We start from the raw sequence: 14,732 nt of genomic DNA, 5'->3' as shown, positions 1-14,732 counted from the left end.
AATTACATGCATTCAAATGAAATGCATAAAATTTTTTAATTGTTCAAAGTTTGTTTTTATATTTTTAAGAATTTTTTCATCTGGCACTTAAAACTGATATATTAGCCAGAAATTCTAAATTCATAAAAAATAAAATTATACAATTAATAAATTATAAAATTAATTTTTTAAAATTGTTTTATGAATTTTACTTATTAAAATTTAAAAGTTTCTCAGTGTGTTCTACTTCAATAACTTATAGTTTTTCTTTTTAATTTTTTTTTAAAATTTATCATTGAGAACTTAACTATTTTTTTCAACATTTAAACTCTTAACAGATTTGGAAAAGTAAAAATCATCATCATGAACAGATTAGAATTTAGACAATAAAAGTGACAAGAACCAAATTACCTATTCCAGAATGAAGCCTGCCAACTGGGGTGATATTTAAATAGTCTAAAACTCCTTTCAATCCCAAATTAGGCCATTGTGTGGTTTCATCTGCAAAACACTAAAATATTAAAAGTTATTTTACGTAGTTTACTAATAATATCTGGAAAAATAAATGTTTGCTTTACTTTCTGAATATCAATCCATTCTGTCATATATGATGGAACATCTATACCAAGAAATTTACATTGAGAGGGCAACCTATAAAGAAAATATTTAATATATAAATGCAGCAAAGTTTATTATTAAAATTATTAACTCTCATTTAATAAAATTTAATTAGATACCTACATTTTATTAAAATCAAAATCAGAGTATGTAACAAAAGCAAACTTTATTTCAGGATTTAAAAGATTTTCTGATTCCATCCATCCTTGAAATTTCTGAAGAAAAAACAATTATATTATTTAATCTAATGAAATAAGACAATAATTTATTTGCTTTCATCAATTAATATTTGCAAAATATTAATTGCAACATGCAACGAGTTCTCATTGTTTATTAGATTATATTCCTCAAAACTTTTTCTAATAGTGAAAAAAATGAGCAAAATTATTATTATTTATAAACTACATTTTATTATAGAATATCCATATAAATTTTACAATCTAATAACTATATATGCATTTAATTGTGTTTTATGATTTAGCATTTATCAAATACAATCAAACTTCTACATAAAGTTCTACATTAAGAATATCTGTTTTCAAGCAATATTTCATAGAAATATCAAAAGTATATTTTTTTTATATTTAAAAATATCCCTATTTAATGAAGTTTAATATCTACATAATGATATTTTAAAAACTGGATGAATAAAAAAAATTATTTTTATATTCATAAATGTTTAAATTGATTAAAAATAAAATAATAATTTCTGCATCTTGCAGATGAGTACCATACAGTGCCCACATTGATATATCATCATCATTAAATGATGTGTAATATAGAGTTTTAGTGCAATAAAGTTAATTATATGTAAACATAAATGCTTAAATATTAAAGGAAAATTAAAATTTAAACAATAATATTGTGAGGATCCAGGGACTGTTTTTCGAAATTTTTATAAAGCCAAACCACATTTTTACTTAACTTATCAGCAAGTAACTAAAGAAGTCATGTCTTTAGGGTCATTGAAGGGACAAAGTCCTCCCCCTCACCTAAACCCACGAAAAAAAATCACTACGTTATAACAATAATAGGTTAAATGGGGCTGCCGGATAAGTTTCTTGTTTCTACTGATAGAGGAAGAATCCAAAAACAGTCTTAGTTAACTATCAACTTTTCCACACTTTAACAATTGAATGTTATGACATGCTAGGCAATTTTGTTTAACTTTCATCGTCCAGCAATGACACCTTTGACTTGTCATCGCTGCCAAACAAATGGTCACTTGACCAGATTCCCACACTGAATACCAATATAACACAAGCGCATCAGATCTTCGGGGCTGATCGTACTAAGTTCTCGAGGATAACCATTAATTTTGTGAATTTGTGCCCAAGCCTATCGATGTCTTCCCCGTCTTTTCCACAAAAGACATCTGAGTTTTTCATCGACACCGAGGTATGATAATTGATCAGTCTACGTACACTCTCTCTTTCTCTCAGTCAAAAATAGTTAATGATGTTATTATCACGTGAGTGTTATTCCTAACACTCTCTCATGATTTATACTAGATTGAGGGAATTGTATTCCTCTCGGCTAGATTCCTGCATTTGTAATCTTTTTTTGTTTTTATTAAAATTATTGAATTTATCTCCATGGATGATCTTTCTATGGACGTCTTATCGATGGCCTCACTAAACCCTCCCATTCACTTGAACTAGTTAAAACATATAAAATCAAATAACACATCCAGTGACACTGAGCAGATCTTGCCAATCCGACACCAATAGAAAGGGCATAGAGTTGAAACTCTACTCTCTTAGTTTCTCACAATATAGTTTTGTGAATATAAATCATTACCAATTTAATTTTTTTCCTTTTACTGTCAATGCATTTCATATTTTAACAAAATTTTGTACATAAATTTTCCACATTTTCCTATAGGCAATTCATTATATGGAAGTTCAACTGTGGTTGCTTTCAGTTAATAAGTGCTTTGCTTAATAAAATGGCCATCTATTAATCAATAGTTACAAGCATTTTTGTGCAAGTAATTCATGAAAATGAGGATATATATAAAGTAAGTTAAATATACAACTGAGACTGACATTACAGAAATCTTTGTATTTACAGGTATCCCTCGTACAATGCGGTTTCTGGTTTTGCTCTAACACAGTTTGAGAATTTGAGAAATTCTTCATACAAAATTTCACAACTTTTAAGTGCAAACTCCTTCATTCAATATTTCTTTTATTCAAATAAGCATGCATGTTATCACAAATTTGCCCAAGGATTTTAGAATATTGAAATTTTCAGTTTTTGTGCCTTTCATCAGCTGTACTTTAAGGAAAACTGTTGGTACAATTTTTTCTTCCTTGTTGTGACTTTCCTATCAACCGGATGTCATTGCTTTTGCTTTCAAATTTTAGCCTTTAAGACTGTCACTGTGTTTTGTTTTTATACATTAATCTTCAAATTTAGTAGGGTAGATGTACCAGTTTTGGCCAGTGTAGTACCAGTTCTGGCCAGAAAACAAATTTAACTTAAAAATATAATCACAAACGAAACAAAATTTTATTGTTAACTGTGCAAACAGTTAACAATAAAAGTTTGTTTCATTGGACAAATTTGAATATGTGGTGATTATATTTTTAAGTTAAATTTGTTTTCTGGCCAGAACTGGTACACTGGCCAAAACTGGTACATCTACCCTAAAGTTTATTTAAATATTTTTAGGTAAGTGTTATTAAGTTAAGCTTTTTCTAACTGTGGGTAAGTAATCATTCATAAAAATGACAAATGAAATACAGTGGTATATCAGTACTTGAACTGTTCCCAACTTGAATAATTTGGTATTTGAACACAAATTCTGGAAAAAAAATTGCCCAGTCCTTGATTTAACAAACATGACCCACTAAAACAAAATTTTGATTAATAACATATTTTTACTTTGTCATCCAAAAAAACCTTTTATGGTAAAAATTTAAAAAAAATAAAGATGTTGATCTTTGATCAGAAATATCAACAAAAGAAGTTCAGAAAATGACAATACTTTGTAAAAAAAAATGTCCAAATAAGGGCATTTAACTAAAATTAATATTAATGCATAATACAGTACTTTTAATTGTGATTGTTGGTTAATTATTGATTGCTTTAGTAAACATATTTTACTTAGTGATGAAAAAGACTAGCATACTTTTGTTAATGTTAGAACCTAACCCCATTTTTGTATTAGTCCTTTGTTTCATATAGCATAGATTTGCATAACAAGGCACTTTTTTGGAACATAACTACAATGTTATACGAGGGATACCTGTATATAACCTCTTAGTTTAAGATATTGGTCAATCATCAGTTTTCTGCCTTTGATTTGAATTAAACAATGTGAATAAATCTTACTTTTACTCAGTTAATTTATTACTATAATTTGTAGATAATGTAATTTTCTGGATATTTTCATCTTTTTATAATGTATGGTCTTGCAAACTGGACAATACCATATTGAATGCTATAAAACAGAAAGTGTGAAGTTTGTTAATCTTGCTTAGTGTCAAAGTCAGCAATGACAGAGTTTCTGTTAGTGTTGACCAATGAGACAATTTTTTATCATCTTCAGTGATTCCTTAAGTTGAGTTTCTTCAGTAGTACCTATCTCAAAAATGAACACACTAGTGAAGTTTTTGAAATACTTGGACAAAATTTTTTTTTTTTTTCTTTTGAACAAAAAACTTTTTTAAACATCAGAACTCAGTACTACAAATTCATAAAAATAAACATTAAATTTGTGATTAAAAAAATTAAGGAAAATTAAAACACATTACAGTAATTAAACAAAAATACAATCCAATATTAATTTTGTAAAGATAAAACGTAAGCACTCTGTCTACTTAGCAGTTGAACTGATATCATCCAGTATATACAGAAATACCTTAGTAAGTTCTGTTAATTCATTCCAGAAAATTACTATACTAATTGACTAATTGAATCCTCACTAATTAGGGAATATAGTTAAACAAAAAAAAAAAAAAAAAAAAACAGGATTCATTTGGAAAACGTTCTCTCACTTAAAAGATAACAGGTCATAAAATCTACAAAAATTACAAAAGGATAAAATAAAAAGATGACGCTACTAAACCTAAATTTTTATTATTTTTCTTTGCAATTAAATGTTTAAATGGTTTTTATTTAAATAAAAAGAAATTATGAATAGTGTTTGGACTCGTCTTCTCTTCCTTTCTATATGAAGCTCCAGAATAGCATTTACACAAAATTGTCAGAAGCAATCTTAAAAATACATACAAAAATAATGCATCAGTAGATAATGAGGAATGGAATGGCTGAACTGAGTCACTAGTCAATTTGCCATTATTATTTTTTAATCACTAAACTGATATTTATATATAAGTAAGAATTTCTCTGCACTAGTCTAAAAAAATAAATTTATCTTAATAAGGAGTTGCTTATTAGAAAGTAAATATTGTTGTTACAGATATGAAAGATATAATTATAATAGTTCAAAATATTTTATTAGTTGCATTATTAATTGTTGATTTTTATAAAATTTAAAATTTTTTAACATTTTTCATAGAAAAATTAAAGCTAATTTAATTTGTTTATTGTTTCACAAAAAACTGGACTGCTATAGTTAAAATTATACTTCCAATATTCAAAGTTACATATATGCTAAGGATAATCTCTCAATAACTTACTTTTAAAATCTCATCAAAATGAGGTTGCCCATCTACCATATCTTGAATTATTCCAGTTAGCTATTGAAAAGAATAAATGTGTTACCAGCATATAATTTATCCAAAAATTTTTAAAATAATAAAATGTTAGAATAGTTAAATATTTTAAATTATTATTGCAGCCGAGTCTGCATAAGTAGTCACCCGGATAACTTGACACTCATTTACGTAGTCAGTTTTTTGTGGTCCCGGCCGACTTACATAGGCATTAATGTTATTAATGTTAAAAAACTCGGTTTACTCAACATCATTTAACTTGTCACCACTGGATAAATCAACATACTTTTTGTTTCAGACTTTTTAGAATTCTGATAAGTCGACTCTCCCCTGAAAAATGAGTTCACACCACACAGCTTATTGTACAGTGTGAACTCATTTTTTCAGGAGGGGAGTCGACTTATCAGACATCTAAAAAGTGTGTCACACTTTTTAGATGTCTGATAAGTCGACTATGTTGATTTATCCGGTGGTGACAAGTTAAATGATGTCGAGTAAACTGAGTTTTTTAACATTAATAACATTAATGCCTATGTAAGTCGGCCGGGACCACAGAAAACTGACTACTTAACCTACGGTGTCAAGTTATCTGGGTGATGACTTATGCAGACTTGACTGTATTTTAAATGTTATAATAAATTTTTGATATTGAAACACTTAAACTTCAATTTGTAGATAAAGTCTAATCATTTGATAAAAATTTTCAAAGTACCTTCTTTCTTCAACTTAACACTCAAACAATTGCATATTTCCAATAGTTGTACAATTTTCATTATTATGAAATATATTCTAGTATGTGAATATATTCAGAATTTTCTAATCTTAATCATTAGAATTTATAAATAAACAAAATTAACTATTGATAAAATATTATAAAAATAAAAAGTATAATTTTTACTTTTCGTTTCTATTTTAAAGACTTAAAATACAGTAGACCCCCTATAACACGGTATATACATTCCATGTTATGTGAATTCCGTGTTGTACGAGTCACTTAGATTCTACAAATACATGAGCCGTTCACAGCCCGGCACTTGTGTAGTTTAGGGGGTAAGGCTGTTTGAAAGGTTTTCTTCCATAAAATTAATTGATTCTAGACTAATTTGACTCAACCATTTCCAAAACACATATAATTTTTTGGGAATAATCTAATTTTAAATTTTTTGGGAATAACCTAATTTTAAATTTTTTCGGAATAATCAATTTTTTGTTTATAGCGCATAAACTATGCTATAAACAAAAAATTGTAGGAATACTTACCAAGTGTGCACCATTCATATACGCCATGCTTAAGCTTGTTTTCGTCATGGAGCGGCTCATCAAACAGTGGGCACGTTTCCTGATAAGTTATTCTTTCTGCAAAAAATTCGCTGAACTTTGAGACATCATTAATAGAAATATAATTTTTATGGCCGTTGAATAATAAATGTTTTTTAGTAGGTCTGCTGCTCATTTAAACTCAACGGTTTGTGCAATGTCCATTTATTGGTCCAGATTCAACCAATCCTGTCGAGGCACAAGTCGGCCATGACAATCTGTCTCATTCTTTTACCGTGTTATACGAGCCTCTTTTAGCATGTTATATGAACACGATTGCAATTTTTCTGCTGTGTTATATGAATCCGTCTTATGGGGGGTCTACTGTATTCTCATTGATAAAAAAGTTTGTACCAAAAAGATATTAGTATCTAATGAAATTGTTAGTGCAAATATAATGACAATGTTAATCATATTAATGATTACAAAAAAAAACAGTTTTCATTGAAATAACAGTATATTTTAAAAAAACCTTTAGTGCCCCGTTTCCCCGAAAATAAGACAGTGTCTTATATTAATTTTTGCTCCCAAAGATGTGCTAGGTCTTATTTTCAAGGGATGTCTTATTTTTCATATGGTATGGCGGATTCTGGCCACCAAGGGGAGCACACTACGGCACACTTGTACAGCACAGCAGGGACAGCATATGGTATGGTGGCAGGCAATGGGCCTCTCGATGCCTTGCCTGCACATTTACAAGTGACGGCTGCGGAAGGGAACATCGGGGTTGGCGGTAGGTGATGGTCTTCATGTCCTGCATGCAGCTGCTCTGCAACGGACAGTGAAAGTAGGGGACAACGGCAGCGGGCTAAAAAGAATCACAGCTGCATGTTCTGGTGTCCTGTTCGGCGAGCATGCTTCCAAATGAAAAGTTTGCTAGGTCTTACTTTTGGAGGAGGCCTTATATTTAGCAATTCAGCAAAATCTCTACTAGGTCTTATTTTCAGGGAAACACATTGTAGGACCTCCTTTTCTCTGGAAACATGACAATATGGTTTAGCATGCAAGAATTTATCTTAGAATAACACATGTATAATATCCTAAGACAAATTTATCCAAAGATGCTGCAACTGCCACTTCAGATCCCTCACATATAGTCAAAGCTGGCATCCCATCCAGTCCCACAAATGTTTGATGGACAATAGATTTGAAGATCAGGCAAATCAATATATAAAAAATATATACTTTCTTACTATGTTTATTTATATGTAATAATAAAAATACATATATACACAGACTTACATTTTTATAAGTCATGTTTTTTCCATTCGTGGAGATTAAAGAATCTGTCTATTGTCAATTGTGTTTCTCACTTTTTCAGGATTTTTCAGAAGTAATTAATAGCATTTTAATTGCAGAGATCCCTAAGCCTATTAACCTCAACCTGATTTGGATGCCATTCTAAGATAGTTGTTCTAACATCCTCCCACTTCAAAAGATTTTTAATAGCAGATGTCGATATCAATTGTCTTTTTCAGAAGAAAACATATCTTGCTGAGTTTCTTGGTGTTTTTCGTTCAAGAATTCTTGGCATTCTTCTGTTGTCAAATCAGTTTTGGGTTCTATTATGAGCTCTTCAATGTTCTTTATTTCTCAGATGTGATTTTTGTTACTCCTTCAGCTGTTTGAGTCTTCTTGATTATACAGTATCTTTCTTAGATAAGATTGAACTGTGGCCTACTATAGACCTGTTCAAGCCATACTGCCCAGCAACTTCAGACATTTTCTGCCCAATCTTTACCTTTGCTATTATACTCTCACCTTTCGAAAATAAAAACAGACGCAAAACTCAACGAGTGCCCACCTGAGTCTTGCAAATACTATAAAAGAATTGTTTCTGTCAGAAAAATAAAAGGCTGGAATTACAAGGGAGAGTTTCAAAGTTTGGAGGAATACTATCTGATCAGTATATACTGGGTTGAGTGTCAATGTCAATCTCTTCTGCACTCCAAAAAGTTTTGAATTGTTGCCTGAAGACAAGGGAAGACCAATCGATATTCATTATTTTATGTCACTTCTTCTCATGTTTGTTCTGTGAGGTGTTCGTTGTTTGAACACAAAAATCTTTTGCGAAATTGTTCGTTATTCGATTTGTTCATTAACTGAACTGTTCATTAAGTCAGGTTGGATTTATAAATTTTAAACTTTTCAAAACTTAAAGTCAGAGTTAGTGAATGCACCGGTGTAACAATTCTGGAATCAGCCTATTCAACTATGAACCATCTGTTTGCACCATCCTGGATAGTGCTGTAGAATAGTGTCCCTTGCTTATATCGTACATGTGCTCCTTAAGCCTTTTGTTGAGGTTCTGGTGATGACATACACATACTGTTTGTTCAAACCTAATTGATCATTTTTATATGGTATCTTGTATACTCCAGATTGTTGTTTCTTCTTGATCATATCCTTGTCATTCCTAAGCAAGTTATATACTGTGGGAGCCCTTTTGTATAGTAATCTTGTGTTCTTGTAATCTGCAATTTCTTTCATAATATTTGACATGTTTCTGTTGTATGTGAACTTAGTCACCTTGTTGTTCATATCTTTCTTCATTTTCCTTTTGCTAGGATCAGTGCCATATGAAAATGATCAATTAGGTTTGAACAAAGAGTATGTGGGTGGAGCCACCAGAAACCTTGATAAAAAGCTTAAGAAGCAATGTATGACATAAGCAAGGGACACTATTCTACAGCACTATCCAGAGTGGCACAAACAGATGGTTCAGTAGTTGAATGGGCTGATGCCAGAATTGTTACACCAGTGCATTTACCAACTCTGACATTAAGTTCGGAAAAGTTCAAAATTTATAAATCCAGCCTGACTGGCAAATGTTTAAACTACAAGGATGCCACAGGCTTACCAATGGCATGGAAATATATGATCAATAATGGCTAGTAAAATCTGATGCATAGCGTGTGGTCAATGTAATTTTATATCTTATGTTATTATATTTGTATTTTATTTTATTTTGTTTTACTCTCTTTATTTTGATTCATTCAGTTTATGTATTTAATGGATTAGTTATATTATTTATATTTTGATGTTTAACCAAATGTTCAAACTGTTTTAAATTTGAATTTTTTATTGCATATTGATTCGATTATAGAATGATTGTAAACGTTCCTGTAAACTGATAATGTGATGATGGCCTGTTAATAATAACATGATAATAATAGTAAATACATACAATGGCCTGTTGATCAGGTTGAAAACATTAGTTAAAGTAGTAAAAATGATTCTCAGCAATAAAGTGTATATGTTGTATAATATTCAATGAGTCTAAGTGTATGTTGAAGTTATATATTTTTCTTCAATTTCTGTTAAAACATAAATGTTTAATTAAAAACTATTTTTAATAAAAAAAATTCAACTATGTAGATCATAATTTACAAACTTTCAGAATGAAATATAAATAATCTATGAAATAAAATAATTCTAGAAAATTCTTATTCTGTATCATATAATTACTAGTTTGTAATAGTACAATATATAATAAATTTAATTTTGTAGATGGATTTTATATATATATGTATCCATGTTAAAAACATAATAATACATTAATAGAGAGTAGAATAGAGATCTTTCTATTATTTTATTACTTACTTCAATGCAAAATGGATGTAATTCCTTATGTACAACAGGCTGAACATATTCATGGAATACAGACTGAATTTCAAAGTTTTTTCCATCTACTTTCAAAACAGGAAATTCAATAATTTCCTGAAAAAAGCACATTGTTATTTTAGATTGTAATTTTTATAATTTTGAATCAATATCTATATCATCAATAAAAGTAATAGTATAATTAATATATTAATAAAACAATTTAAATTATCATAAAATGGAAAAATTAACTTAATACATTTTGTAACTAAATGTAAACCTATTCTTACTGATAAGAATGCCACTTGGAAATAGAAGGCATAACAGATGCTGAATCTCTAAGTCAGCTATAGGAAATAAATTAATGTAAGTTATATATTAATTATATTATTTAAACTTTGTTCAAATATTGTCTTATTAAATATTTAACATCTTAATAGGGCATAAGTAAGAAAACTGAAGAGTCAAATCCATTTTATGTAAATTAAAAATTATTGCACAAATAAACATTTGTAGTTTATCTGATGAGAAAAATATTAAAAAAAAAAAAAAAGCTTAGTTAACTTCTTAAATTTATATAAAGGTTAACTATTAATGAATTTATTAATTTTTTCACATATCTGATAATATATAAAAATAAAATTTACAAAATTTTCTTCTTTGTTCAATTTTGTATAAAAAAATAAAACATCCCAAGATAACATATCAATTTAAATGTGAAATTAAAATTCTGGAAATGTGTTTAATTGAAACCTTTAAATATGAATGCTGAAAGCTTTCTTTTATAAAGAAGTTTATTTTCTAAATCTATTCAAAGTATATAACAATATTTTTAAAATATTTATTATATATAATAGAAGCAATTCACATTCAGTGGTCAAATAGAATTTTTAAATTTATAATATATACTAGCAATTTATAACATTTCTTCAGCTGTTTGTAGAAACAATAAGTGGAATTTTTATGAATTATAAAATGGCAATACAAATGTTAAGTAAAATCATGCAATTTTTGTCATATTTAAAGCAATAAATAAATTTTAAAACAACGAGTTAGTGATCTGTATTTCTAATTTGTTCATAATTTACTATTTTTTTTTAATATAATAAATGAATAGCCAATTTTTATTAAAGTATATTTAATTAGAAATTTATGTATAGTTTATGCATTTTTATTTCACTCTAATGAAAAGAAATCCAGAATTTTAACTATTGAAAGTTAAAATTTGATTTCTTAATGAAACATTTTTTTAAAGGATGAAATAATTTGTTTCTTTTTGCACAAGTTTACCTAAATTTATTCACACAAGTGAAAAATCATGACTTATAATCCTGTTATCTATAGTAAGATATGTTTATTTATAATTATATGACTTTAACCTTGATAAAAAAAAAACACTCAAATCTTACTGCCAGAGTCGCAAGTAAGTGTTCTATCTTCTTTACATTACAACAGATGAGTTTTGACACTTGACTGTTGGCATCATGGTAATATCAGTTTGAAGGAAACTCATTTTCATAACTGAACACAAGTGTGATCTTATGAACAGATTCAAGAGTTGTCAAAGCACTGCTTGTTTTTTAGATTGCTCCAAACAGTGTGTGGTTTTGAGTGACACCATAAACAACAAGATCAAAATAATTCAATTAAGGCAAATGCATATGAAAATTATTCATTTTAATAAATTATATTTTTCCAAATCACCTTTCAGGCTTCAAAATCAAAAAACTTTTTATGTTTACTTAATATAACTAAGTTTATGATGTTATATCATTAAAAAAATATATAAAAAAAAAGAATCAAAATTATTTATTTTGGCATCTTCTCAATGTTTGGCTACAATTTAGATACTGCAAGAACCTATGGAACTTCAGATTGAGAATATAATTGATTTTGAAATAACTAATAGAAATTTGTTCAAAATGACCACTTTGTTAGTAATTGATAAAAAGTTTTATATTTTAAATTATAAAGAGAGTAGTTTCAATTGGATTTAAATTCTTTTTCTTATTTGTACTATATATGTTAGTACATGGAAATTTTGAGTGGAGATTAATTTTCCGTGTACTAACATATAGTGTACAAATAAGAAAAAAATGATTTTATCCGACTCCATTGGTTTTAAGATAAGAGTTTTTTTGAAGTAATTTTTATCTTTTACATTATTTTATTAATATACAATTTTTAAGAAGGATGGATCTAGAGGCAAAGTTAAGGGCATTACAGGAACAACGAGAGAGATATGTGAAGGATGTGCAGTTCTTCAGGTGCCATTTACGTGAAGAAACAACTCCGAGAACACTACAGTTGAAGAAATCGATAAAGATGGGTAATATAATATGAATAATAAAAAAATTTTTTCTCTCTCAAGATTTACCTGTTTGCCTTACAATTTTTAATTTTATTTGGGTTTGTTTTTAAGTAAACAGATTAGAGTACTGTGAAATTTCTAGCCTCCGTACGTCAGAAAAGAGTGGAGATTAATTTTCCGTGTACTAACATATATAGTACAAATAAGAAAAAGAATGATTTTATCCGACTCCATCGGTTTTAAGATAGGAGTTTATTCGAAGTAATTTTTATCTTATACATTATTTTATTAATGGTTTTAAATTTTTAGTTTAAATTTTTTCTAATAAAAAAAAAAGCATGCTACTTGCATGGTGGGGAAATATCTTAAAACTGAAAAATTTAAAGTAAAATTAAGAAAACTAAATCCTATTTTTTAAATTTTTTTCTCTAGAAAATAATTAGCAAAATTGCTTCTATAATTTTACTAATATTCTTCTGTTATTATCTATCAGGAAATATTTATATTGCAGTTTAATTCATAAATTAGTCCAAAATATTCACAGAATATCATAAAATTAAGTCTACTGCAAAGTTTTTGGATTTTTGTATAGTTTCCTCTTCAAACTTGTATCTTCTAATTTATTTTCAGATGGACAGTTGTTTTCATCAATTAGTACTATAAAATCATGGAATAATAACACGAGAGAATGGCCACCTTTGGAATATCCAGCTATATTTGAATAGCTTACCTTATTAAAAGTAAAACTTATGATTACCAAGAAATGATTAATTATAGGAGTCTTATAATTATTTTTCAAGTGGTAAAGTAGGTAAAATTTTAATTTATAAATTGTCACAAAACGTTTGTGTCTTCACGACAAATGTAGAGCCATCACAAATCCTATCTGCAAGTAATCATTGACTGCATTCAACAGACTCAACAGTTCCAGATCTGTTGAGTATTTTTCTGCTGAACGCCCTGTACAGTAGCGCTGTTTTGGAACATGTTTGGCATTTTCGCATCACATTTAGTAGCGTCTTTCATTTATGCTATCTATCGCTAACTGCAAGTGACTAACTATGGCTGCTTCCTGTTCCAACACATATATGACTCATCATTCAGCAGATGTAACTACATAACAGCTACCAATTGAAACACCTTTGCTCAGTTACAACTGTTGATACTGCTGAATGCAGCCATGAGACTTCTGTGTCTAATGATAGCAAAGTTATATACATAGCTGGATGTACAGTACATGCATGGCTGGTTACCCATTCTCTTCTTAAATTTTCAGCATGTGGAAATGAATGTAACTGAAACGATTGAATACACGAACAATTTGTTTTTGTGTGTATCGCATACAGCTTCAAACCACTTATAAAGAATTCCCTGGCTACTATGGCAGCCAATCACTGCACAATATCTGAACTGGTTTTATAAGATGCATTGCCAACAAAAACCTAAAAATTGCAGACCTACAGAATGACATTCTGGAAACTTGTGGATAGTCACACGGGCTAATAATTGAACACGACAATCTTAGCAGAGCATGCAGTATGATGTCTGATCATGCACATCCAGGAAGTAGGCCGATTTCAGAGGCTACATGTTGCGAAAGACCACATGTAGCAGTACAGTTCCTTTGACCTTTTTGCTTGTACGGGTATGCTCTACAACTCCATTACGGTCCCAACTGTCTTGTTCGGAAACTCAAATCAAGCCGCCGAGAGTAACAGCGAAGGTTTATCCTATTATTATTTTTAATTTATTTACTTTGGTACTATTACAATATAATAGTATCAAAATAATATTCGATTTTTTAATAATATAAACTTATAAAACATAAATTAATAATTTACTAATAAACATACAAATACCTGTGGTTTTAATACGTTTCTCTTTTCATTACACGTGGCTTCAAAGTCAGTAACCAGAAAATAATCAAATATTTGCTGAGGACGTTTGGAAATTTTATTTTTTGAATTTTGAAATATTCTCTGTAATAAATTTAAGCTGTCTGAACATAAAAATAAAAATAATTACTAAATTTCGAAAATACGAATGAATAAATTTAATAACCGACACTTAATTATAACTCTTACGTTTACACCGTAATGCAGAGGTAAATATCATTTTTGGTTCTGTTAATGCTTATAATTAAATCATAATTCTAATAAAACTTTGAAATGCTTCGATTAAAAACACGACGAAATTTTAAAAAGCTGGGAGCCGCCATA

General features: G+C 28.8%; 1 protein-coding gene across 3 annotated transcripts in view; it reads right to left on the bottom strand.

Annotated features, from left to right (window-relative positions):
- LOC136985546 (ERI1 exoribonuclease 3-like) overlaps positions 1 to 14,732 on the bottom strand; it is an 18,896-nt gene extending 4,164 nt beyond the window's left edge. For 2 of the 3 annotated variants that reach the window (XM_067282849.1, XM_067282850.1), the window contains exons 1-7: positions 14,598 to 14,732; positions 14,373 to 14,512; positions 10,203 to 10,319; positions 5,247 to 5,306; positions 721 to 812; positions 558 to 630; positions 391 to 490 (exon numbers count right to left, since the gene is read on the bottom strand). In XM_067282849.1, coding sequence (XP_067138950.1) covers positions 391 to 490; positions 558 to 630; positions 721 to 812; positions 5,247 to 5,306; positions 10,203 to 10,319; positions 14,373 to 14,512; positions 14,598 to 14,628 — 613 coding nt within the window. In that variant the 5' untranslated portion in view covers positions 14,629 to 14,732. The remainder of the gene's footprint in view (positions 1 to 390; positions 491 to 557; positions 631 to 720; positions 813 to 5,246; positions 5,307 to 10,202; positions 10,320 to 14,372; positions 14,513 to 14,597) is intronic. The other variant, XM_067282851.1, reaches the window with a different exon arrangement.

The sequence above is a fragment of the Centruroides vittatus genome, unplaced genomic scaffold (genome assembly GCF_030686945.1).
Source record: "Centruroides vittatus isolate TY-2023 unplaced genomic scaffold, ASM3068694v2 contig_971, whole genome shotgun sequence".
In the NCBI taxonomy this organism is placed as follows: Eukaryota; Metazoa; Arthropoda; class Arachnida; order Scorpiones; family Buthidae; genus Centruroides; species Centruroides vittatus.
The sequence above is the reverse complement of the archived record's forward strand: the minus strand, read 5'-3'. Positions and strand labels throughout refer to the sequence as shown.